General features: G+C 46.3%; 2 protein-coding genes across 3 annotated transcripts in view; one reads left to right on the plus strand and one right to left on the minus strand.

Annotated features, from left to right (window-relative positions):
- Nucleotides 1-23,450, plus strand: part of LOC118503461 (RNA helicase aquarius) — a 41,533-nt gene that overhangs the window by 17,519 nt on the left and 564 nt on the right. The window contains exons 3-4 of the mRNA XM_036036746.1: nucleotides 18,950-19,490; nucleotides 20,645-23,424. Coding sequence (XP_035892639.1) covers nucleotides 18,950-19,490; nucleotides 20,645-23,424 — 3,321 coding nt within the window. The remainder of the gene's footprint in view (nucleotides 1-18,949; nucleotides 19,491-20,644; nucleotides 23,425-23,450) is intronic.
- LOC118503468 (probable G-protein coupled receptor Mth-like 11) lies at nucleotides 1,320-14,461 on the minus strand. 2 transcript variants are annotated; one of them, XM_036036761.1, is made up of 7 exons: nucleotides 14,328-14,461; nucleotides 5,583-6,429; nucleotides 5,101-5,426; nucleotides 2,834-2,912; nucleotides 2,572-2,717; nucleotides 2,076-2,498; nucleotides 1,320-1,998 (listed from the first exon to the last, which is right to left on the minus strand). In XM_036036761.1, exons 2-7 carry the CDS (start codon nucleotides 5,909-5,911, stop codon nucleotides 1,961-1,963), a joined length of 1,341 nt encoding a protein of 446 aa, XP_035892654.1. In that variant the 5' UTR covers nucleotides 5,912-6,429; nucleotides 14,328-14,461; the 3' UTR covers nucleotides 1,320-1,960. The 2 variants fall into 2 exon arrangements, with proteins under 2 accessions (XP_035892654.1, XP_035892655.1); XM_036036762.1 differs by lacking the exon at nucleotides 14,328-14,461 and adding an exon at nucleotides 7,556-8,037 and having other exon boundaries at nucleotides 1,328-1,998.

The raw sequence follows: 23,450 nt of genomic DNA on the forward strand, positions 1-23,450 counted from the left end.
CTTATGATAATTGAAATAATTGATCAATAGCTACGACCGGACGAACCCTGTAAGCGTGTGGCGCAGATGGCGGTTTGATCGTAGAAGTATTGGACTCACGCCAGCATAAACATGGTGTACTTTTGAACTGAACGTCGTTTATAACGGCTTGTGCGGTTCGCCATAATTATAGCAATTTGAATTATCGGTTATATTTTGGAGGTTTGTTCGAAGGATAGAAAAATGCAAATGGTTCGTGACACGTTTATTGTTTTTTATTTTAAACTGTTCTTGGCATGATTCCTCAGTATATTTATAACTATCAATTGTGGTACAGTGTAATTTAAGTTAAAAGTTTGCATTCGGCCATGTCTTGAAACTGCAAATAATTTTGAAATTCAACCTTACTCGTTGAAAACAAACCGCTATAGTTTATCGAGCTTGGAAGACACTCTATCCAACAGCTATCGAATTTGAATAATTACATCGTGCGAATAATGTACTGCATAAATTGGAAGCCATGGCCTTGGATGCTGGTGCTGTAGAATTATTTGATGCTTTTAATGTTTTCCATTGAATTTGCCTCATGAAAACATTCAAGTACGTCGAGATAACTATTCCTGGAGTAACACGGTAATTTATTGATTTTATTAATTTGACCTTCAAATCTAACTTCTTTTACGAGCCACACACTGTTTGCTGAAGAGTTTATTTATTGATCAATTTTTGTTTGTCTGAAATAAACTGGAACGAATGTCCCGGACGGAAAATAATTCCATTTCATGTCGAAATACATTTAGCATTGATTTTTTTTTTATTCAGGTGTAGAGCCAGATTCAACATCCTTACCATTTAGTTGTTATGGGGCTTACGGATAATCGTTTAAATCGGGATCAGTACAGTGCAATCATTCCGCAAGTTGGTGGTTATTACTATGACTGTATAATGTTCCATCCAGCAACAAGGCCAAGGAATAAAAACAAAACAAAAATGTTGCATCCCTATCCTGTCCTTCTAGGATGGTGGTTTGCTTGCCACCTCACATCTACATCGAACGATTGGATGACTTTTTCGTCCTTGACATAGCGGATGATGATGATATTGGTTGGAAACATCTCTGCGCCATTGTTAGCTAACGTCCGGAATTGGTATCCCATCATATCCGGAGTATGAATAGCAATAGCGATCTTAATTCGGAAGTCATTTTCTGTGCAGGGTTAAAAATACGGAAAGGTCACCTGATATCGAACCAGCACTTTTCGACCTTTAGAAGGACTTCCTTTCGTCCTGGGAGTACTGTTTGTGATATTAGATCGAACACACTAATGGATGAAAAAACATTTTGCTGTTTAAAAGTTTATTGTAGTTCAAACTTTTCGCATTATCTAACCGGCATCAGTTGGCCCGTGTATAAATTCATTAACAGACTTAGGCATCACCTCAGTCTCGCCACCGCACACGGTGCAGTGGGGAGGTAGCAAGGCAGCAGTAGCAAAATGGATAAAGTAACTCCTGACGCAATTGCAATAACTAGTTTCACTGTCCCTCTCTCTCTATATATATTTCTGTGTACAGTATAAATTCATCAACGTTTGCAACATTGCACCTAATTCTAGACGTAAATCTACGCTTAACAATTTTGCTCGTAACTATATGTGTTTGCTGAATCACCGATACGAATGCGATAAATATCATCTCCACATGTTCGATGGGTTCTCGTTTGGGAAACCGCTTGGGTGTAAAATGATGGTCATCCGGACTGTGCGCACGTTTCCGCGGAATACACGCGCCGGGGTTTCTCTATCTCTCTCTCCCTATCTAACGACTCCAGCGTTCACTACCTAACCCTTTATGAATGAGGTCACCGGTGATGGTAGGTGCGTATGTCGAGAACACCTCGCTGCCAGATGGCAGGTGTCTCAACGATGGGTCCAACGGTGGTGTTTCGATGGGGTTGCGCTATTTCGTAAGGTTCTGTTGTTTACTTGATGATAAGATCATACTTGCCCGTATCGCGACCTGGTTTGTGTGTAAACGATAGAAAAAAAACGAGGTGTGTTTAGAGGGTCCTCCTCCTCAATCCTTCCACCACCTACCTTCCTCGTGCAGATGCTCCTGCTCGTCGTCTTTCAGTTCGGCCCAGCGTGCCGGTGCCCGGAAGCAGAACAACCGCCGGTTGGCCAGCTCGCGCTTGATGCGCTGCCGCCACACGATCAGCACGAAGAAGATTAGCACCCCGTGCAGGCAGTTGACTGCGTCGACGATAATCCAAAACCAGGACTGTGGCACCAAACCTTCGCTCATGTGGAACGACAAAATCTCAAACACCCAGATGAGGCCGGACAGCAGGAACAGCTTCAAGTACAGCATGCACTTGTATCGGAGCGATTTCTTCCGGTCCTGGCTAATGTCGTCACCACTCGCATGCAGATAAAGGCTCGTCCAGACGAAGAGGAAAATGTTGATGCTCAGCATCACGCTCAGCGGTAAATAGACGAAGTAGGACTGCTCCCGTTCGGCTGTGCGATGTGAAAGGAAAATAATCAGAGGCGAAGGGGCGGACGGATTCCATTAAAGGGGGCAAAAACTCACTACGGAACCAGCAGGAGACCTCGCCAAGGGTCGGATACCGGCTGTGATAAATGTAGACCATGGTCGTTAACGTCACGGCGACCGTGGTGGCGTAGATGTGGTTCAGGATGTACCAGGATCGCTCTCTGATCTTCCATCGGCGTGCACTACAAATACCAAGCGTCCCGAGTATGCCGACACGGAAGGGATGGATAAAACCGATTAATCAATGAGAACACGCCACGTGGGAGGCGGGATGGATGCTTCTCGGGGCCATACTTACACTGTCAATTTCCATACGTTAGCCATGACCATGTTCAACCAGGCGAAATAGCTGTTGAGGAAGAAGTACATCAGGAACGCTGTAAATAGAGTGAGAGCGTTGTTTAGAGCGGTGAGCTCGGGAAGGACGACATAATTGTCTCAAAGCGTCATATAAAAACAGTTTCCTCCCAAAGCATTTCGTCGAAGACATTAACCGTGGCACGGTGTTTCGGTTGAACGGAAGTGGAACAATCATCAGTTCGTCTGCCCTACTGGTACTGGGGCGAGCATTGTGCACTTATCTCATTATCCTAGAACAGTTTTGAACGGTTTTGTGGTCCGTTCCATATCGGATCGCTTGATGAGAACGATTGGATAGCGGAAAAACAAGTCCGGACTGTCCTGTGACCCAAATATGCAATTGCTGACTCTTCGCTTCCATGGCTTTTGTTACAATTCGATTCCCCAAAAGTGGGAAGTGTAAGCTGGAGAAAATAGCGGAACGTTCCGCCGTGAATCGCGTGCGCATTCTTCCTTCCGGCTAGCAAACCGGCATTCTTTTCCATCGTCTTCGACATGGTTCAGTGGAGAATCTTTTGGTGATTATCCCCGGCTCTCTTTACAACGTTTCGATTTGTGGTCTGAGATGCTGGAAAAAGCTTTTCCGTATTGCGTCCTTAATCCATCAGTATCTCTTAGCATCGTGAAGCATCGTAGAATGGTATGATTCCCTGGTACGAGGGTACGTTAACCTCCGTAAATGTGTGAGAGGAAAGCAGGCCGTCATGTTGGATGATGTTGGGCGATGTTGAGAAAGTTTTTTAATCTCAACACGACGACACCGCGAATGTAGTTATGGTTTTGTAATTCTTTTTGTCTCGCTTTCATTCTTACTGCCGAACCGAACCATTTTTCCGTCCAACCAATTTCACTTTCGCTTTTTGGACTGAAGTTTCTTAGAAAGCGAGAGTTTTTCGTCACCTTGCCCTGTACGTTGCTTTGCCTTACGTTTGTTCCTTTGCTCCTTATTTGCGCCTCAGTGCCGGCTCATTGCGTTCTCGTTCTCGTTAGCATGCTAATTACATTCAGTGCTGCTGCTGCTGCTGCTGGGTTCTTTTACGTGAAGTTCACTTTTCTTCTTTGCCTTTGCTATTTTGCAATCTAATTTTACCCATCGGGACAGCAAAGCGCCCTGGTGTTTTTTTTTCTCCTGGGGATATTATTCGGTCACCGGCTAACCTTAACCTTTGCCGTCAACATTGTGTCAGTTGTCGGATGACTTCGGTTCGGTTTGGTGTTTTTGTTCTTTGTTGGAAAGGCATAAAAACAGAGCCATATCTTGTGTTCGGTTTGTGTGGTAGCAACCCTTTCGGTCGGGAGAACATATGGGTCGGCCGATTTGATGCCACAGATAAAGCCTCCGTAGCACAGTTAGGTAGAAGAGACGCGACGAGAGCTGAAAGTTTTCCCCCAAACCGGAGACTTTTAATGAATTCTAAAATTTCCATTTCAATTTTATTAGCCTCGAAAAAAAAACGCGTTCTGCATGAACTCCATAATTGAATGGTTCGCGGACAGCCGTACTGGATCGATTTAGTTAGTGCTCATAAAATTCAATCTAAATCCGTATCTTTCCTCTGAAAGAACTGGATCAACAACGGTTTTCGGTGATGGTATCTAGTTCGATTAGTAGTAAATCGATCATCCTTTCATCGGCAGCTGCCAAAACCCGGTATCATCCAGTAAGGACAATTTATCCTTTCGGGGAGCTTTGAAGGGAATTTGAGCTGTGCTTTTCGCCATGCCACATGTCTCGGTACGGAACTGTGCGGATGCGTTTTCTGAGAAGTATTGCACTGTGCGCCCGTTATTGGTTCCATCGATCCGGAAACAACACGTTACGTGCAAGGAAAGGAAAAAAACTGTGCCAACAGCAAGCAAGCAAGCGAGTCCATCGAACGGTAAAATATGGTCCAAAGCCTTGCCGGTGGTGCACTGTCTGCACAATTGTGCAAGCATGGATGAGTTTTCAATTAACCGAACCAAATCGATTGTTTGATGGACCGCAAGGTACGAAACGCGCAACGCTTTTTCTAGGAACCGGGCGTTGGTTGTGTTTGCGTTGGCTGCCACCAATGGGCAACCGCTGGCGTTGTTTCGCATCTGCTGACTGACTGCACCAATCGTTGTAATCGATTTATTCTTGCCGCGGGCATGCGGATGTCTCGTCGGTTCATTTTACACCCAATTGGCGTGGAGCGCATTCGGGTGGGTTGTGGCACTTACCTATGACCGTGCAGAAGGGGGTGTGCGTTAGGGACCCCCACAGCTGGACCAGGCTGAGCAGGAACATAAACACCGCTAGACTGGCGACGGCCGCCGACGTTACTTTGTCCTGCGTTTCCCGCAGATCCGGGATGGTGTAGTAGATGTAGAGTGTGACGAGCAGAAAGAAGACGGAGATCAGCATCATGATGCCTTTGCTGACGAGCATCGTGGCTACCGTCTCCATGTTGGCCATGTTAAAGCACACCACAAACACCGGTTGCATGCCTTCCCCTTCTGCTTGGGGTAAGGTGTGCTGGGAATCCAGGGTGTGCGCCACACAGAAGCTAGTAATAAAGCCGGCAAATGGAAAGAGAGCCAAGGATACTTTTAGAAATGAGCCGTTGAAGTTCCCTTCGGGGAGTTCTTGAGCGAAGAAAGAAACACAAAACTCCGTCGAACAACGCCATGGCCAGGTATTGTTGCACGTAGACTACACTTACTCATTGCGCTGGATCCGGTACTGGCCATCGACCAGACTCCCGGTCTCATCCACGTACACCTCCTGTTCGATCTCGCGGTAGATCATGTAGCTGTGGGTACAGTTGAGGTGCATTTCCGTTGTGTAATTACCGTCGGTGCGGAGACACCGCTGTTGCTTGCCGTCCACCACGTACGATTCCTGGCAACACTGGTTAGCCTTCTGGTCGTTGGTTGTCACCAGCTCAGCGGCAACCATACCGCCTGCACCGAGCACCACCACGGCCAGGACCAACGTCACCAATGCCATTGTCCTGAGCATCACTTTACTGTCACGTGGCAGCCTGACCATATCTTCTATCCACAGGCAGTGGGAGGATAGCCAACGAACTTTTCAAAGTATCGCTATCCTGCTGTACACCACACACCCCAAGGGACACACGCAACAGTGTGCACTTTCTCCACCCGAGTTGTTACGCCAATTTTCACCGACCCGGCTGCCCAACACTTGGCACTAATTTCACTTCCTTCATTTAAACGACACGGCTTCGTGTCGTTTACTTACGTCTCTTTTGCTATACCAAGAACACTCGCCTTCCGTTTTTATTACCTCGCGGGTATCCTTTTCCGTTTTCGTTTTTCACTTCCGCTGCTTTCAACACTTGTGGCGCATATAATCACTGGACTTCATTTTGCACTGCACTTGTGGACCATCTGTCTCGCTCTCTCTCTCTCTTTCACCGCTTCACCCAAGTTGCACAATGCACACTTCCACTGTTGGCCCTCGGTTTCTGTTGGAGGTAGGTAGTAGATTTAGAAATCTGATCCACACCCGTTCTGGCGTCCTGGGCGTGAGGAGCAAACGGCAAACTGCAAGAAAAGAAAAACGCAATCAAAAAACCCGTCACCAGTCGAAAGGAACGTGCAATGGTTTTGTGTGTGTTCTTTGTTTGTTTCCCCCGCACTCAATTAAAGGGCCCGGGTTGAAACAGGGATAGCTAGTCTACGTCTAGCAATGTAATGATGAAGGAGCTAGTCGTTTTTTTGTGTGTTTGCTAAAACAATCTGCACCACCAAGAGCCGGGTTTGGAGCACGGAAAGAGCATTCTTGGCAGTTGTTCTTTCACGCCCATTGCCCATTTTATTCCTCATTTCCTTCGCGTGCTAATGCATTATAGGCGAACTTCACTGTGCGAACGTGGTTTAAAGTGCCTATGTTCCGCACCATGGCACAAGTGGCCGGAAAAGAGGGAAGACAAGTAAATCGCATCTTCCCTTCTCCCTGATACCCGATGCCGGAACTGGGACGGAAGGAAAAATAGCCACCGTATCACAAAAATATTGTTAATTCATTAACTCAGCCAGCGGTCCAAAGGATGATGAAGGTGCTGAAGACAGCAGACGACGCTAGACAGCGAGCAGCTATCAGAGTGCTAGACAATGTTTTCGATAACGGAACTGAGACGGTGGAGATGTGGAGAATGGTTGGCTGGTGAGGATCGGCAGAACCGTTGGCTTCGCAAAAAGGAATTTAATTAATGGTGGGCAACTACCTGCAACGCACCTTGACGCTTCTTCTTGGCTCACCGGTACACAGTGTGCAGCGAACGTTCGAGCACATGGACAAAAGTCCTGACGAAGGAAGCGATTAATGTCGAGGCTAACATTGAGTGTTCGTAGAACGATGACAAAGTACAGGAAGAGCGAAAAGTTTGTAAATTCTTTAAACAAGTTAAAACTTTATCATAAAAGAATTTCAATCAGCCAACATATTAATCATTTCCAGTGTCTGCAATATTCTTGTTGATGAATAGGGCAAGAAAAAATGTTTACACCGATCGAAAGTGGTAGCGTCTGAGGGCCGTGTGTTAGAATTTCACACGCGAATGTCAGCACCGGTATCAGCGAAAAGGTGCGCTGTTTGTCTTATCACGAGAGTCGATTGTTTACGTATTATAAATTATCTAATCTTAGTCTACTGATATAGAAAGCTTACGCGTGTATTTTGCCTTTAGCTTTTCTATTGCACATACTTGCTAACGGATTTCTAATCAAATAAGAGTGATTGTACGAGATTTGGATCCGTCGTTGAAAGTTGCTGAAGCTGACATTGAACTAACATTTTCTTTCTTTTCTTCTAAAACTTGTCCACCGCAATCGAGTATCCGCAAGCACTATCCGCATAGCAAAACGTGCAGATAATTGTTCCGAAATCCTTTCGCACTACTGCCGGTGCTACTGACGGTGAACTCGACCGACGGTTGTTATTTCGGCCCCGAACAAATCACACAAACTCCGCCGAGAGTCCCCAGGCGTCTTCTAGTGTCCCTTTCCACTTCCCGGAGCTTGCAGCCGGGTGTATTATAGCATCTGCACCTGCCAGCATAATAGGGCGCAGCACACTGCTAGATAACTTTTGATCGTGATATTACAAGAAAGTTATCTTTCGTTTCGTTCTTTTTCTAGCCATTTTCAGCTACGGGGTGTTCTGTTATTGAAATCAAACCTGAAATTAAGGTACTGAGATTGTGACAAATGGATGGTGGGAATGATGCAGTCCGGGCGAGACTGCAGAAGAGACTCGTAGTTGGCTAGAACTTTCCTGTTGCAACGTGCAAACAAACAAACAAAAATGTTCAATCAATAATGGAATGTTTGGCGCATTGCTCGAAGTTCGACAGTTTGGTGGTCCATGCGCCATGGGAACTCTTATTTTGGGAGGTTCCTGGCACTCCACGGTTATTTTGCTTATTTTTGCTGGACTTTATCGGAAGTGAAGGGGCGAACTGTATGTACCTGGTATGGTAAACTTTGTCATTTCCAACTGTCTCTATGAATGGGAATGTAATAATGCTACTTGACAACTGGTATATCTTATGCAAAGTTTTCAATAATATGATTTGAGTGTTTTATGAGCTGTCTTCTAGCCGGCGAGAACTGCAGCATATGCATGGTAATACTATTGCTGAAGTAAACTTTCTTCCTTCGCTCGCGAAGGCTAATTAGCGTTCTCGCCCTATGAAGCCTGCAGGCGGCACTTCTCGTGAGTGAGGTCTTCAGATGCCTGCCGATTCATAATTACATAGCTATAGCTAGAGACGCTCTCGCACTGCAAACGTTTGAAGCATCCTACAGAGGGAGACAGTTCTTTTATCCTATGTTGTTCTTCCATCAGCACAAAACACGAGCGTACAACAATGTCAATCGCTTCCGGGCCGACCGCTCTACACCAGTTTGGCAGTGTAAATAAACATGCACAATTCTGGGGCAAGGTGAGCCGCATGTTGTCTTTTACTTGTCTCTAGACATGGGAAACCCCCAACGGGGATTTCAGACGGCCCGACGTCAATGGACCGACTCACCGATCCAGCCTACTAAGGCTCAGTTCCTTCCTGGGCAAAGTTTGTTGTTGTCTTCTGTCGTGGTAACGGGTGCGCTTCCAACGTATCCCAAATGTCGCCGGATCGTTCGTTAAATGCTGAAAAATGGCCAAATTATGAATGGTACTCGGGCAGAATATGTTGGAAGTTGGAAGAAGATTTGAGAAATGATCTTCCACCGTGTTATCGTAGCGCTGGTGGAATAGCGGAGAGAGTAAGGCATCATCTGCATAACTCCCCCTCCCCCATCATGATCATGTCCTACGAGCGGAAGCTAGGGACGTGATCACCACGCCGCTTGGAATAATGAATTTAATTTATCCTTTCTGCTTCAGGCCATTACGACGTTGGAAGGGCTTTCCGTACCGTTGAAAAATATTGTCTCCCAACTGTCTCTGTGATGACTTATTTCGGTTTGTGACGCGGTATGGCCTTGAGCAGCGAAATCGGGTGTGCAAAAAGGGCGCGAGGTTCCAGACGCACAGGGTCAGACAGCGGGAGATGGATACGTGTGTGGGTGGAGAATCGGATGAGCCGGTTTTTATTTCTTCCCGTATGTCATCTTACCAAGAGACGTCTTTTAAACCCCTGGAACTGTGAGCATGAGTGCGCATTGCGTGTGTGAGTCGATAGTTCAAGGTCGCGAAGTAAGTGATTTATCTTCACGCTAGCATTGGGTAGACGGAACAGTCCAGGGGGGAACCTGCTATACTAGGCATATCGTAAACCGATCGGAACGGAACGAGATTTACCTCGCAAACAACAACTTCCTCGTACGCGGGTGCGTATCGGTCATGGTCTTAGTTTAAAGCAGCGGGCGTTACAATTGCTATCATTAATCGCTTGCTGACTGTGGTTAGGCTTCTTCGACGATTCCGGTTCCATTTCACTAATTCACCGCTGACTCACAGGCACAAATTCTCGCGAAAGGTGAATGTCAAGAACAAAAGAGTGTGGCCCCCGTGGGTTGGGAGCTTGTTTGGATTGGATGGATACGTGCATACATATGTGTATCTAAACCAATGTGTATTCGCTTGTTGCTTCATGAATCACATACGCTAACACGCTTCGGAAAGCGAATCATTCCGCTCAGGAGAAGGATGTCTTTATAAATTTGTCTAACCCACAACCCGCAAACGCAAGCACCAAAGCACTTCCGTTTTCCGGGGTGCACAAACCGGAAAGCGCGTTTCTTTTTCCTATTCTGTGTTTGTGTGTATGCTTAGCTGGCACAAATTCATCCATTCCCGCTTTTCCTCCCCTCAATTGGCCGATAGGAGTTCCACTTCTTGGGCGCTGATAAATGACACCGCACATTGGGTTAGACAGAGTTGAGCCGCTGGGTGTGTAACGTTAACGTGGTCCGATGGTGTACAAGAGTCTGGACGCTTGCGGACGCTTACTCCCCTTTGCGGAGGGAAGGCAAAATGGCAATCGATAGAGTATGCGAAATTTTTGGACTAAAAGCAGTTTTTTTTCTCTTGTGCTTCCGTTGCTGTAAGTAGCCTTCTCCGTGAGGGCGTTGTTGGGTTGTTAAAAGAGACATTTTAGAGTGCTGAGTGCTCTAGCTCTGTGCAGCGTAATGTGTGTAGAAACGGATTAAGCAAAATAAGCGAATTTATGTGTATGTGTGTTTCCTGCTTTTCTGCCTGTTAAGCGACACTTTCGGGAGTTGATACTTGCGGAGGTAGTATTATTCGTTTAACAATAGTTTCAAATTTATAACGAAACTTTTACTAACTAATAATTACGCTCTTACGAGGCTGGATTCAGTGTGGCAGTCGGATTATGGGGGGTCCTCTTCACTTCCAAAGTATCCTTACAGTTGAAAACATCCACCACCAGTTCCTAGTGTCCTAGTCGGCTGGTTGGTTCAGATCAAATAGGCATTATTTAAACCCATACCGGCTTTCACTGTTAAAAAAGAAGCATACTGTAAAGCGTTATTGTTTGTTCTGCCTTTTTGCTGCGGGCTAGCAATAATTTCCAGCCCAATTGCTTCTCGGGCTGGAACCCTATCGCAACTATACATCACGCCAATTCTTCGCGTTCGAGCAAAATGGCTGGAAGTTTTTGATGTTTGAAAATATGTTGTGCGATAAAAAATGGATCGCTTCGTTCCTTCGTTTCGGGAACGAGTTTTGCTACAATGCGTCTCAGGCATACAGCATTTCACGGTGGCAGAGAGATAGCGTTGCGACAAAACATTGTCCTCCCAACATCAACAAACATGCATTGCGTCGTTGTGGACAACTTCCGAACACTGGAGTACGGTTTTATTGATGTGGTTGTTGAGTCGTAAAAATCACAACCGACCCGAAAGCTCGGAACTCCTCCTCGACCGGAAGGTTATCATGTGACCGTGAAAGTAGAAAATCGAACAAGGCTACCTGGCACTGTGCCCAAGAAGGGAGAGAATGTTGTTGCTCGGTGCAGAAAAGAGTACAGCACAAACGTTCGGGAAATAACATCTCGAAAATTTGATTAAAATGTGTAGAACGCGCGCTGATGACTGCTGTGTGCTGCTCTAGCTCTCCTTATGCCTCTCTGGTGTACGATTGGTGCATATGCATCCGGAAATGCTATTTCAAAATCTGAAATTGTTTCCGGAATTTGAAAATTCCGCATCTGGAACGGGTTTGTCCGGATTGACGTTTTGGACGAGACAGCCTCAGCGATATTGATTGTAGCGTTGGGTTGCAAATTGAAATGAGCATGAAAAAAAGATGTTTGCTCTGTATGAGCATCCAGGCTGACGTATTTTGTCCACGGGGGGAAGAAAGAAAGCAGGAGCTTACACGAGTACTTTGGGCCAGTGCTGTCGTTGGGCAAACATGTGGGTGGGGCGTACCCATACGCGCCTTATGTCGAAGATGAGTGTTTAGTGCAAAGTTGCTAATTAATTTTTCATTGGATTCCCCTTCTCGATTTGTAGAAAGAGAAAAGTAAAGAGAAAAATAATGGTTTGTGTACATTAGCGAACTTTTCGCCCAGATTCATGTGTCATGCGGCAGGCCGTAGACACAAAGAGCTGAAAGTGGCGTTCGGTTCCTGATGGAGGCGACAGTGTTAACTGATGGAGCCGAGGATTGCACTATGGTGGAGAGCGAGTGGTTTGTATGTGTTTGCAAATTATAATAGACCGTTAATAAGTTAACCGGTACACAGAAAATGCACAGGGACTGGACTCTGTTTGTTTGTTATGTTAAACATGTATACAGTTTTTGGGAGCATTTTCAACCCTAGCTTTGTATGCAGCACATGTACTGTTCATAAATAGTCCATTTTCATTAAGGTTCCTTTTTTGCTGCAAAAGATACACATACGTTGAGTAATTGTTTGTGCAAAATCTCGCACATGACCAGACAAATAAAATGGGTCACGCAGCAAGGCAAACAGATTTAAAGCTTCTCCAAGGCTTATCGTTGCTGTCACTCAAATCTAATCCCGCCCTTCAATCTAATCCCTTTTTACTCTAGGTCAGGATCGCCGGTTCACTACACACAAACACAGTAAGGGACATCCCCTAGGGTTTCTCCTTGTCTTTTCTTCCCCCTCACCTCACCATCCCATAAGCATTAGCGCGTGTATGCTTTCGACAGCTATCATCAGCCCTAAGTTGACCGGCAAAGTTTGGTTCGATTTTAACTTTTACCGACCGACGCCATCGCGGAGTCATTGTACCTCGTTCGCTGCGGGTGGCGCACGCATCAGGGGTAACTTTCAATGATTGCAATACCGTATCAAAGTGATGTCAAACGTGGAGAAAAGTTGTCGTTCAATTATTTTAAAAATTAACATCGAAACGGTATGACTTTTAATTCTCGCGCGGATAGCAGAAGCATCTCGCTCGCAACACGTGCACATCAATAAATGATGTATTGATAAGCGATCGATTTCAAATGTGTCCCATCCACTTGCGCCTCCGCTTCCGGTAGTAAATCGGAACATAAAACAAACCTCCCCGCAGTGAAATTGCAACCATGTGTGGTCCTCGTTTTCTCCGTGAGGGGTGTGTTGGATGGGAGCGAACCGTTTTTCGGTAAACGGTAACCTTCTGGACGTGATGCATGATTCTCTTTGATCCTTGTCCGATGTGTTGTGTGTCTGTCCGGGAAAGGTCTGCAAGATACTGGCAACAAGCGAACGCAAAGAATTATTTAACCGGGCACAAACACATACGAACGCGTGATTGTTTGTGATCAGGTGCTTGGGAAAAGCTTTCGGTGTATGAAATATGTATCCGGACCAAATCATTTGCTCCATATTTTAAATGTTTAAAGCGAGGTTGCTCGAACGTTGCGTTTGTGTCCCTGTTTTTCGGTTGAAGGGACTATTACCAACGGTCTGTGAAACGTGTTACATAAATTGTATGTGTAAGTGTATGAAACATCCATAACTGTCTACAACAACAAAGAACAACCTGTCTCGATAAGGCTATGCGCCAGGTGTGAGAACCGATTAAACTTTCCTAATCCTTCTAACTGAATGGCCGGCGACACAGCACGGTGGTTCGTGACCTGCCATATAAACTTTTGGGCGACAATATTCATTTGCTTGGTCGTCTCTAACAAGCTCAGATCAAGCGGCACGTGCCCTCGCGAGGATCTCGCAGACCTGGCGGCGGCCGAGGAGTCAACGGCATCATATCTTGTGTTTGTGTTGCTGCTAATAAAAACACCTGATCTGGTGCGGTACACGAGACGAATGCACGTACAAACGCTTCACCCTGTGTTGTGCTATGAGATATTGTACTGAGACGCGTAGATAATCCAGTTCTACGCTCGGCTCGGCTGTACGCTGCTAGGAGCGATGATTCTGGCGTGTTTCAAAACCACTTTTTTGACGCACGATGGTGATGGTGCACACAACAACATCCGCGAGTGAAATAAATATGCATCGACAATCGCTCCGGCACGTTTGTGTATGAACGTCATACGATCACAATGAAAAAAAAAACTCCAACAAAAGCAGACAGCTTGGTTTATCTTGCCACCGATAAAACTTGGGGCAATATTCTTTCTACGCTGTGCGCCTCTGTTTTGCGTGTTTGATAAGAATGCGATGTTGATTATGCGTTTTGCTACACTTGCTGCACTTCACACTCCGTTCGCACTTCGAGGCTTCCGCCATTAGGAATCGCCTGCAGATCGCGTACACTACCCACGAGTGATCGAGTCGACTCCTCGTATTAGCTCGATCACTATCGTCTGTACAGCCTGAGACAGGAGTAGACGTAGAGTGCTTTTAGATTCACTTTCAAAAGACAAAGCGCACTGCAAACACACCACCACCGGAATCCAAAACTCCGGTGTGTCAGTCGACACCGATAAGCGTCGGTACTGGTTTCCGTGGTGTGCAACTTTTATTCCCTCCCTATACACGCACTCGCGCTGCTGTTGTTACGAGGTGTCCCGGTGGACCGGTGCGAGCCCGCTCGCTTCCATGCGGCACGACGGCTAGAGTAAAACTACGAGCTGCGACGCGTTCGAAACGAGAACTGAGCGCCAAAAACGCCTCCGTCGTACGAGATATGCGATGGTGTGCTGTATCTGCGTGTATTCCGTTCGGGCAGACGCCGCTCCAACATAGCAGGGAGCTTCGGTTCGCGCTCGATTCGGGTCGGTCCGGTCGGTCGGTCGGTGTGACGTTCGAGTTGCCATACGCCCGAGCAGCAACATGCTGCTGGTTTGCGCGAGCAGTGCGTACTGGATTGCGCGCATTCTGCTGTTGTTGGCTGCCGACGATCGAACAAACCGGCAGCGGCAGCACAGCTGATAAGTGACGAGCGGACGTTACGCGTCCTTATGTCCACACGGAACCGGGAAATCGGATGGGCAAGGCGTCACGGCGTGTACAGCATGATTTCGGATTGTATTCATCGCCGCAACAGCTGCAGTTGGGATGTTCCGCAGTTTATCACACGTCCAGCGGAGGGGCCAACGTGATGGGAGTTGCTGGTGACGTTCGGAATAGTTGGACTTGTGACTAGTGTGGTGAAGTTGGCGGCTAGAAATTCAAAAGATGAATGGCTTTCGAACGACGTTCTCCTCTTCTTCGGGTGGTATGCAATCGATTGCCAGCGCTAACCCTTGTGTGTGTGGAAAGTGGGTTCTCTCGAAATGATTTATGAAACCATGCTATCGCAGAGGGCCTATTTAGGAGGACTAATTGCAAGTAGCTCAGGATCGCCGGTAAAGTTTCATAAATTGCCTTGCGTGCTTCTCTGTACCAATCAAAACAATCCAATGTCACAACAAAGTGGCACAACAGTGGCCTTCGCTGAGAACACTGTACACTTCTTGTAGTACTTTGTGCCACCGGACTCAATCATCACACACACGCGCGCGCAAGTGGGTAGTAGGCAGTGCGTGACTTTCAACCGATAATTGTTGGATATAAATACGCACGTTATGGTGCTATTTCAATCGTTTGGTTTCTTATGCAGGATAAAAATAAAAAATCTGTTTGATTGGAATGCTTTTACCAAGTTCCACCCACACGCGGGCGACCGGTGACGACTGATTCACACACGCGGAATGGTTGCCGGTCCTCCAAGTTGCGTCGAGTAGCGAGGACACAGGCGTGGATTTTTTGCTTAGCTCTTCTTTGGCCCTGGCACCAGTCGGCGGTGGATGCTGTACGATGGCAGAACCTTCTGTCAAGCGGCTGGTGATTGATGACTATCTGTTGATTTATTCGCTAGTGTAATCTCATGGGCTGGACCTTATTTATGTTGTAAAATGGTGCGTCGTTCTACCTTTGCACGAGCTACCGGCACGTGCTTTCCGTTTATACTTGAGCGTAATTTGTATGTTGGCTAGTTTTAAAGGTTTTCTATTTTATGTGCAGTATAGTATGTGCGAATTTTCGCTCTGAAGGACGAAAAATTTTAAACAATAGCTATGCTATTATATGGGGCATTTTGAATATCCACAGTGCCACTGTATGCGGGCTCTGCTCCAAAGGCGTGTAGACCAACTGTGGAGGAACCCATAAGCCATCAGTGGATGAAATGTTTAAACTTTCCTTCCATTCTTGTTATCTTTTTTTTTCCTCTCTCTCGCCACCGACGAACCAGCTGCTCCTGACAGAGGAAGGTTTGACTTGAGTTCTGCGCGACTTTTGCCAAGGATAGTAAGACAGTCGGTTAGGACCGGAGCTGCCTTCTTTGTGCCTCGAGCTCTGCTCGCAGCTCGGGAGAGAATCCTTCAGCGGAAGTGAATTTTCCTGCGATTTCCGGATTTGTGATATTGTGTTGTGTCTGTGTGTACAGCGGAGGCACAATCCCTTGGCAGGCATTATGATGATGGTGGTTACTTGCCTGTGGTGGGCCAGGATTGAAAAGGGAATCAGCGACAGCAAATAAGCATTTGGAAAATGTTCATCCTATGCGACAGCCATCAGCTCAGCTAACATAGAGAAGGTGGTATGGGATCAGGACAGGAGGCACATTTTTATACCGAAGGGAGAGGTTTAAGAACATTCATCTGTTTTGCATGAATTAAAACTTTAATCCACTTTCGCCCATTCGTACGTTTGGTTTGTGTTTGTTTGTGCTGCTATTTTTTGTTCAACCGCCATCATCATCATCATCATCATCACCATCGTGGCTACCGGAAACAATGTGCTTTGGCGGTAAAACGTCTTACTCTTCCGGAGGGAGTCGGAGATGAAGCTGTCGGTGTTTATCGAACACTTAGCGATACTTTTAGAAGATAGAATGCAAACGAATTGGACTGTTTGCAGTAACCTTCATGGCTGATGATGCCTGATGCGGTAGGCGATTAATTGCGTTCTCGAGATGGAATTGGATGGAATTTGGATTGGCGTTCGGATAACTTGAGCGTCTTTCGGGATGGACGCACGGCGTTCAAACTCACGAATTGATGAAACTCGATGCGTGCGGTTCGGTTGATGCGCTCGTAATCAATATTTATTGCCGTAACCTCTTGAGATACGCTGAATAGTTGCTTCTCGGTACAACATTTCTGCACCGGTATGGTTCGAGTATGGAAACACTTTAAATAGACACACTTAGTGCAACAATTCAGGCGCGGAAGACATTTTTGGTTTGGCTTAGGACATAACTTTACAGCTTGAGGCTTCGATAATGCTTAAAGTGCACTTTTTGGTATGTTATTTATGGGTAAAATGATCGCTGAGAATGATGTTTCTGACAATGATCAAGGACTTGAAGTGGAATTAGGTCATTTGTCTGGGTTTACTTTTTTATTTGGGGATTACTTAATCGTCTGGGAGACTCCGACAAAATGCCACACGATCGAGATTCGTCTTTATTGTATCTCTTCCACAGATTTATAAACATTCTTTTAAGTCTGCTTTAAAACTGCGTAAGCTGATGATCCCTATGGCATAAATTTTGTACAAAAATCTTAATTAACTCATAGTAAATCTGTAGAACCTTAGAATTACATCAGGTAAATCTGAAGTGATCTTCGACAGATTTCGAGCAAATATCCTTGAGTATTCTTAACACATCTACTTTTAACTAGCTGTGAGACTGAGAGGTGTTACTTTGATCATTTGTGAAGGATCATCGATTGCTCCAAAACCTTAAAAATGACATTGTCCTCAAAATGTTAAGAGGGTCTCAGACTCGCGTGGTTTTAACTCGAAGCAAGAGACAGAAAATTATGATATATTCACTCGGACCATGTAGATGTATGTCGGATTTAGAAATAAATAAACTCTGCCTTGTTGTCTGAAAATCTTATCAGGCGGGGATATTCTGCTTTGAAGTTCTCTCCGATAGGTTTATATGTAGCAAAACTTGTGCCAAGGTTCAATCACAAGCTATTGTATCCGTATCGCTTTAATAAAAATCATATTTAATTTATAATTTTAAATGATGATCTCATGGTTTCATTAACGATTGGGAATATCTCACAGCCACTGGCGGCTCACCTTGGAGGCCTTAGGCCTTAAGTTTGATCCCTTCCAGCTCGACTTTCGAAACTGCAGATCTGCAGACCGGGGTGTGATTGACTTTAAGAGGATCATCGATGTATGCTGCGGAAATAATTGCCACAATCTGGTCGTCTATTTCTGGTTTCGTTGACTTGATTTTACTGGCTGAGTTGTAGCGCAACATTTTCTTTCCGAACCGATCGATATGATCAGCGCTTATGATAAGGCGATATGATAAAGTCGCTTATCATCAACGTACAGTGTTTGATAGTAGGGCTTCTAATGAAAAAGTTGCGTATGCAAATATTGTACCAAAAATCGTACAGTTAAACTCTAGCAATAATTAGGAACTGATACACGTTTTACATAGAGTTGTGTATGGGTTGTTGTTCTAACACATCTGAAAATGCCAAAGTGCGACCCATTAGGATGAGATTGAAGTGGCGTCACTCCACAATTATCATTATGTTTTCAAAACAACAGTCCAAATGGCGCATTGCAACACCATTGCTGATATGTTGATTAATCATATATTAATCATGTGCAAGTCAAAGTAACTGATAATCTAGAGCCACATACAAATCAATATGAGACAAAAAGGTCTGAATGGTGTTTTTTTTTTTGGTATTAGTTTGTGTTCGGCACCCTTGCTGTTAGAGGTGTTTCCAAAGAAAAAGGACAGTTTTTGTAATTACCCATAATGGTAAATCATCTATTTTTGCACTGTGCATCATATTTCACCAAAAAATAATAAAATTTTAAAACAAACATGGTTATGCCTTTCAAAAGCTGATAATCCCGTGTAACCTTAGACGCGTCAATGATTCAGCCCCTTGAAAGCGTTGATTTTTAACAGCCCCTTTGAATGTTACACTGCCTGGGGCAAGATTATTCAGCTTCGCTGACGCATTTTAGGTGTTTTTTTTTGTTGTATTTTGAATTTCGCATTTGGAATTCTACGAAATGAGCTGTAGCTTCTGTCTCCATGCATAGTGTTTGTGGGTTTTTACTAATCAGGTTTAGAAACGGTAACCAACTCACTTTAACCCGAACCTCTCCTCTGCTCCTCTTTGTTTCAGCTACTGGACATGCTCAAGTTCTACGCCCGCTTCGAGATAAACGATAAAACTGGGGATCCCCTGACTGACCACGACATGACGCAGTTGCACTATGCAAAAATCAAATCGCTCCAGAAGGCAGCATTCGCAAAATTTCCCAACCTACGTATGTTCGCTCTGTCGAACGTGGCGAACGTGGATACGCGTGAATCGCTCGAGAAACACTTCGGTGCATTAGATTGCGCCAGTCTCCGGGAAATTGCCTGCTATCTGAACCTTGTCCCAGAGCAACTGGAGCCCCCGTTCGAGTGGCACCGGACGGATGAGACGTTCCTGCGGGAGCTGCTAATTTCGCGACACGAGCGGCGCGTGTCACAGCTGGAGTCGCTGAACGAGATGCCCCTGTACCCGACCGAGGACATCATCTGGAACGAGAACGTCGTCCCGACGGAGTTCTACTCGGGCGAAGGATGTTTGGCGCTGCCGAAGCTGAACCTACAGTTTCTCACGCTGCATGATTATCTATTGCGGAACTTTAATCTGTTTCGGCTGGAGTCTACGTGTAAGTATGCAAGTAGTATAATGTGACACACTTTTTTGCATTACTCCTTATATACGAGTGCGCTACCAAGAGTAGCACATTAAACATATGCTAATTTATAAGGTCGGCAACAAAGTAAAAGTCATTTCAGAATATGCCGATCATACCGTACATTACCACTCGTAAGTCATGTGTTGTAAAGCTCATAAATCAAGCTGGGACATACGGCCATGTTGTTGTGCAGCTGAAGCTCTTAAGACAAATTTGTACACAGATACCGCTCTAAGTGTTACAACTTTCTGCTAGTGATTTCATCGTTAAAGAAGCAATAATTTCGATGATGGACATAGTTATTGGGAAGGAAGACCTCAGACAATCAAAGACGGCGTATTGATAATATTGCTCGACGAAGTATCCATTCCGAATGCAAAATAGCTTCGCTTCAATGCCCGATGTTACTCGCCAAACCATTTGCAAATGAATGGTCGAGATCCGTTCAGCTTGAGTCCCGTATGATCTGGTTGATCTGCAATTTATGTCTTATCAGAGCTCCTAAAGATGGCTTCATTCGTGAATTGCTAAGAATACAATATTTTGAGTTACTCTTTTTTTTCAAACTCCATAAAATATTCAGTGTCGTACTTTCATAGGCAAATCTGTGGAATAGCCATAGTTACTATGATTCTTTTTGTTGATGATAAGTATGACAAATCTGTAGATCTGATCATTAAGAATTTGCCTCGATTGAGCCATTCGTCATTTGATAAACTTCGGATAATACCTTTTCATTCCATTGTGCATTAAGATAGAATGCTCTTAAAACTATCTGTCTTAAATCTTAAATTTGTTTGCCACACTAGAATTGTGTGAAAGCTGATGATGATGAACTGCAATAAGATATATTTTATAAAAAAAACTATGCATTGAGGCACGCTTTAAACACAGAAAGATCAGCCGTAAGAGCAAACTCATCACTCTTATCGGCTAACTTTTAGATGCTATTTACAGATGCGTAAAGAAACTTGACCAATAACTAAATTGGTTTGTCTCTGTTTCCTGCAACATAAACCATTCTAGATTTTAAAATACTGAATAAAAGTCGTTTTACCACATCGTCTGAGGTAAAGTAAACATTATTTATTAATCCACCAACCCGTTATATCATTTTTCCACAGACGAAATCCGCCAGGATATCGAGGATGCCGTCAGTCGGATGCTACCCTGGAAATCGGAGGACGGTGACGTTGTGTTCGGCGGGTGGGCCCGTATGGCTCTGCCGATTCAATCGTTCGCCGTGGTCGAAGTGTCCAAGCCACACATCGGCGAGAAGAAACCGTCCCGTGTACGGGCTGACGTTAGCGTAACGCTGAACGTGCGCAAAGAGGTACAGGAAGAGTGGGAAAATCTCCGCAAGCACGATGTGTGCTTCCTCGTGACGGTCCGGCCAACGCAACCGATCGGCACCAAGTACGACTACCGTGAACACTTTGTGCCGCAGGTTGGACTGGTGCATGTGCGCGGTTGCGAGATCGAGGGTATGCTCGATGCGAATGGGCGCGTCATTGAGGATGGAATTGAGCAGCGACCACAGTTGGCCGGTGAGCAGCGTACCTTCCGCGTTTGGCTCGATTCGAACCAGTACCGGTTGGATATGGATGCCACGTTACAGGCCGGCGGGGAGGAAGACGATGGCAGGGAGGACGTGTACGAGGGCTTTAACATCATCATGCGCCGAAAGCCGAAGGAAAACAACTTTAAGGCCGTGCTGGAAACGATTCGCCATCTGATGAACACGGAATGCGTCGTGCCACCGTGGCTGCACGATATTCTGCTCGGGTACGGTGATCCCGGTGCGGCTCACTACAGTCGCATGCCGGATCAGGCACGGGTGCTGGATTTCAATGACACGTTTCTGGACTACGCGCATGTAGCGAGCAGTTTCCCGACGTACGAGATTGTGGCAGCGGAGCAGGAAAGTATGGCCCTTCAGCCACCGTTCCGTCTTACGTTTGAGGATGTTCCGAAGGAAAGCGAATCCGATACGGAGTCGGACGGCAAAGAGAAGGAAACGGAGGATGAGCTACCGAAGCGTATCCTCGTCGAACCGTACCGCATTCCGAGCCGTGGTCCGTACAAGTACAACGAGCCGAAGAAGAACGCAATTCGCTTCACGCCGACCCAGATCGAAGCGATCCGTGCGGGAATGCAACCCGGCTTGACGTTGGTGGTCGGTCCACCCGGTACGGGTAAGACGGACGTAGCGGTGCAGATAATTTCCAACCTGTACCACAACCACCCGCAGCAGCGTACACTGATTGTGACGCATTCTAATCAAGCATTGAATCAGCTTTTCGAGAAGATCATGGCGTTGGATATTGACGAGCGGCATCTATTGCGTTTGGGTCATGGTGAGGAATCGCTCGAAACGGAGAAGGACTACAGTCGGTACGGACGGGTGAATTACGTGCTGTCTAAGCGTATCGATTTGCTCGGTCAGGTACAACGATTGCAGGAGTCGCTAGGAGTTAGTGGCGATGTGGCGTACACGTGCGAGACAGCAGGACACTTCTATCTGTACCATGTGGTGGCACGCTGGGAGAAGTTTCTGAGCGAATTCGAAGGTGAGGGAGCTGCTGCGGCATCGGATGGCGATCCGACACGTCGAGAGCATTTCGAGCAGCAGTTCCCCTTTGTCCGGTTCTTCAAGGATGCTCCGCTACCGTTGTTCGGTGGGGCTACGTACGCGGAAAACATGGACATTGCACACAGCTGCTTCCGGTACATCTCGCACATGTTCGCTGAGCTGGAGGAGTTCCGCGCGTTCGAGCTGTTGCGCAGTGGGTTGGACCGCTCGAAGTATTTGCTGGTGAAGGAGGCAAAGATCATCGCGATGACGTGTACGCATGCGGCACTCAAACGCAAGGAGCTGGTCACGATGGGCTTCAAGTACGACAACATCCTGATGGAGGAGGCGGCACAGATTTTGGAAATCGAAACATTCATTCCACTGCTGCTGCAGAACCCTCTGGATGGGTACAACCGGCTGAAGCGTTGGATCATGATCGGTGATCACCATCAGCTGCCACCCGTGATCAAGAACATGGCGTTCCAGAAGTACTCCAACATGGAGCAATCGCTGTTTACGCGCCTAGTGCGTCTCGGCGTTCCGACGATCGATCTCGACGGACAGGGTCGTGCACGGTCGAGTATTTGTGAGCTGTACAAGTGGCGCTACAGTCGTCTGGGTGATCTGGAGCATGTCCGCAAATGGCCAGAGTACTGCCGCGCCAATGCTGGGTTCGCATTCGAGTATCAGCTGATCAATGTGGAAGACTTTAATGGGGTTGGTGAATCGGAACCGAACCCGTACTTCTATCAGAACCTTGCCGAAGCAGAGTATGTGGTGGCCGTGTTCATGTACATGCGGCTGCTTGGCTATCCGGCAGAGAAGATTTCCATCCTCACCACATACAACGGTCAGAAGCATCTGATTCGGGATGTAATTGAGTCGCGCTGTGCCAACAATCCGATGTTCGGCAAACCGCACAAAGTGACCACCGTTGACAAGTACCAGGGTCAGCAGAACGATTACATTTTGCTGTCCTTGGTTCGTACGAAAACGATCGGTCACATTCGGGACGTGCGGCGTCTGGTGGTGGCGATGAGTCGTGCCCGCTTAGGGCTGTATATTTTCGGACGAGTGGGACTATTTAAGAACTGTGTCGAATTGCGGCCAGCGTTCCGGCTGCTGATGAATCGACCGCTCGAGTTGCAGCTACATCCGGCAGAGAAATATCCCGGTGAACGTGAGCTGCTAGCTGGCGCCGGCCGTGACAGCAATGCGTCCGCCGATTCATCGTCCTCCTCCGTGCGATCGATAAAGGACATGACGGAAATGGCACAGTTTGTATATCAACAGTATATGCAGCAGGTGAACGTAATCCGCGAGGAAATGGTAAGTGATTCGGAAGACGGCTCGGG

The sequence above is a fragment of the Anopheles stephensi genome, chromosome 2 (genome assembly GCF_013141755.1).
Source record: "Anopheles stephensi strain Indian chromosome 2, UCI_ANSTEP_V1.0, whole genome shotgun sequence".
Classification (NCBI taxonomy): Eukaryota; Metazoa; Arthropoda; class Insecta; order Diptera; family Culicidae; genus Anopheles; species Anopheles stephensi.

What these genes read in the sequence shown, in the direction of transcription:
- LOC118503468 (XM_036036761.1), bottom strand. Translation starts at nt 5,911, where the DNA reads ATGGTCAGGCTGCCACGTGACAGTAAAGTGATGCTCAGGACAATGGCA. An exon ending in GGTCTCCTGCTGGTTCCGTA is followed by an intron (nt 2,499 to 2,571) that starts GTGAGTTTTTGC and finishes CACATCGCACAG; the next exon opens with CCGAACGGGAGCAGTCCTAC. An exon ending in GGAGCATCTGCACGAGGAAG is followed by an intron (nt 1,999 to 2,075) that starts GTAGGTGGTGGA and finishes CACACAAACCAG; the next exon opens with GTCGCGATACGGGCAAGTAT.